Below are 1,877 nucleotides of genomic sequence, written 5' to 3' on the forward strand. Positions count from 1 at the left end.
TGGGGCCGGAGCACCGGCCCCCCCCTCGGCTCAGCCCGGACCTGGCTGCCGAGGCTCACAGGCCAGCCAGGGCCAGGGGTGGGAGGCCGGGGTCTGCGGAGATGGAGCGTCCACCGCGAGTCTCTTTTCCAGGGTTCTTCTTGGTTCAGAGCATATGGACACAAGTGGGTGAGTCCTTCCCCGAACCCTGGGTCACAGGCTTTTCCTGCAGCAGGAAGGCTGGACTGGGGGCTGCTGTGGACACCTGTGGGTGAATCTCTCATGACACAGGAAGGGGTGCCTTAGGACCCCCCAGTTCTCAGTTCCGCTCCAGAGACCCAAAGCCACTGTCCCCTTGGCTGAGCTCTGCAAGCACCTGGAGGGGATGGTGGAGCTCAGAGCTCAGCGTCGGGGAGGGCGCAGAGTCACCTGCTGAGTCAGGGAGGAGACGGTGCTGAGAGCAGATCCCTCTGGGGCCCACGCGGTAGCTACACGCTCTGCAAGATGGCCGAGCGGCAGGTGTCTGACATGCTCCACCAGAAGAGGTGGGAGGACCAGACGCCCTGACCGCAGCCCTCCAGAACATTCTGACGCAGGCTGCACGCAGACGTGGGCTCGTGTTAGGTGATGCAATTTCATTCACAGACCTCGCCCTCGGTTCCATGTCAACCTTGGGCCTTTTAAAATATAAACAATTTTGAATCATCAAAAACGATTAAAAGTCCCTTATTCACTGCCTGCTTAAAAGTCCCAGCCAACATTTTTACAGTAGAGGAGCGCCATGTTTGTGCAGCAGAGGATCTTCATGCAGCCCGGGCATCCCAGGTTTAGGAAGGAGGCTGGGAACGGGAAGGAGAGGAGCCCCCAGGGCAGTGGCCGTCCCCCCTACTCTCCGCCCCATCTTCCTCTCAGGCTGTGCCTCCATCTCCCCAGATGATCAGGACAAGCCCCTCCTGTTTGCCTGGCCAAGCCACACGGTCCCTCGTGGAGAAAACGTGACGCTTCTGTGCTACTCTCCTCTTAAGTTTGACACGTTCAGGCTGTACAAGGAAGCCGGGGCCCACGTCCCTGAGCTCCAGAACAGAGTGTTCAAGGACAAGTACCTCATGGGCCCCGTGACCACGGCACACGGCGGGACCTACAGGTGTCGTGGCTTCCGCTCAGACTTGTCCTCTTCCTCTTCGGCACCCAGCGACCCCTTGGACATCGCAGTCACAGGTCAGAGGGCTCCTGTCCAGAGCGGCTATTTATTTTAGATAAAGGGGAATTAAATAGAAAGAACTGGGCCCCGCGTGGTGGCGCGCTCTCTGAGAGTCTGTCTCCAGGGGCTGACCCCGTAGCCTAGTGGTTACGGGAGCTGGATCCCACAGGCCAGCTGCAGGTGGGACCTCAGCCTCTGTGGCCTGAAGAGTGGGCCAGGCACGTGTGTGTGCATGCCCCAGGCCCAGCCGGATGAGAGACGGAGAGGAAGGGTTGTAGCATGGCCGCTGTCTGTCGGGGCGGTGCTCTCGCCTTCTCTGTTTCTCTGGGGCCAGCACACATGCCCTCTGACAATTGAAAATTTAAAAAGACACTGTGCCCCACAGGCTGGGACACACGGGAGGCCTAAAGCCTGGACCTGGACATGAGTGACTCTAACCCCGGCCACTCGGGGTGCTGAGGCAGAAGGGTCCAGAGCTCAAGGCTGGCCCCGGACTGCCACCCTGTCCGACACTGTGGTGATGGCGTGCCCACCTGTGGTCCAGCTGGGAGGCTGAGGCAGCTAGTTAGAGCACAACGGGATGGGGACGGGAGCTGGCCAAGGACAAAGTGAGAGGCCACACGGGGACACGTGTCTCCACCAGAGGAGCCAGGGCAGGGTGGTGCCATCGCTAGGCTGGAGCCCCCAGGGGGGGGGT

The 1,877-nt window shown here is 60.6% G+C and overlaps 1 protein-coding gene across 1 annotated transcript in view; it reads left to right on the plus strand.

The window, feature by feature from the left end:
- LOC102474665 (uncharacterized) overlaps positions 1-1,877 on the plus strand; it is a 92,004-nt gene that overhangs the window by 22,717 nt on the left and 67,410 nt on the right. Inside the window, exon 13 of the mRNA XM_027772578.1 lies at positions 892-1,197. Within this exon, the coding sequence (XP_027628379.1) occupies positions 892-1,197 (306 nt within the window). The remainder of the gene's footprint in view (positions 1-891; positions 1,198-1,877) is intronic.

The sequence above is a fragment of the Tupaia chinensis genome, unplaced genomic scaffold, assembly GCF_000334495.1.
Source record: "Tupaia chinensis unplaced genomic scaffold, TupChi_1.0 Scaffold000286_1, whole genome shotgun sequence".
NCBI lineage: Eukaryota > Metazoa > Chordata > Mammalia > Scandentia > Tupaiidae > Tupaia > Tupaia belangeri.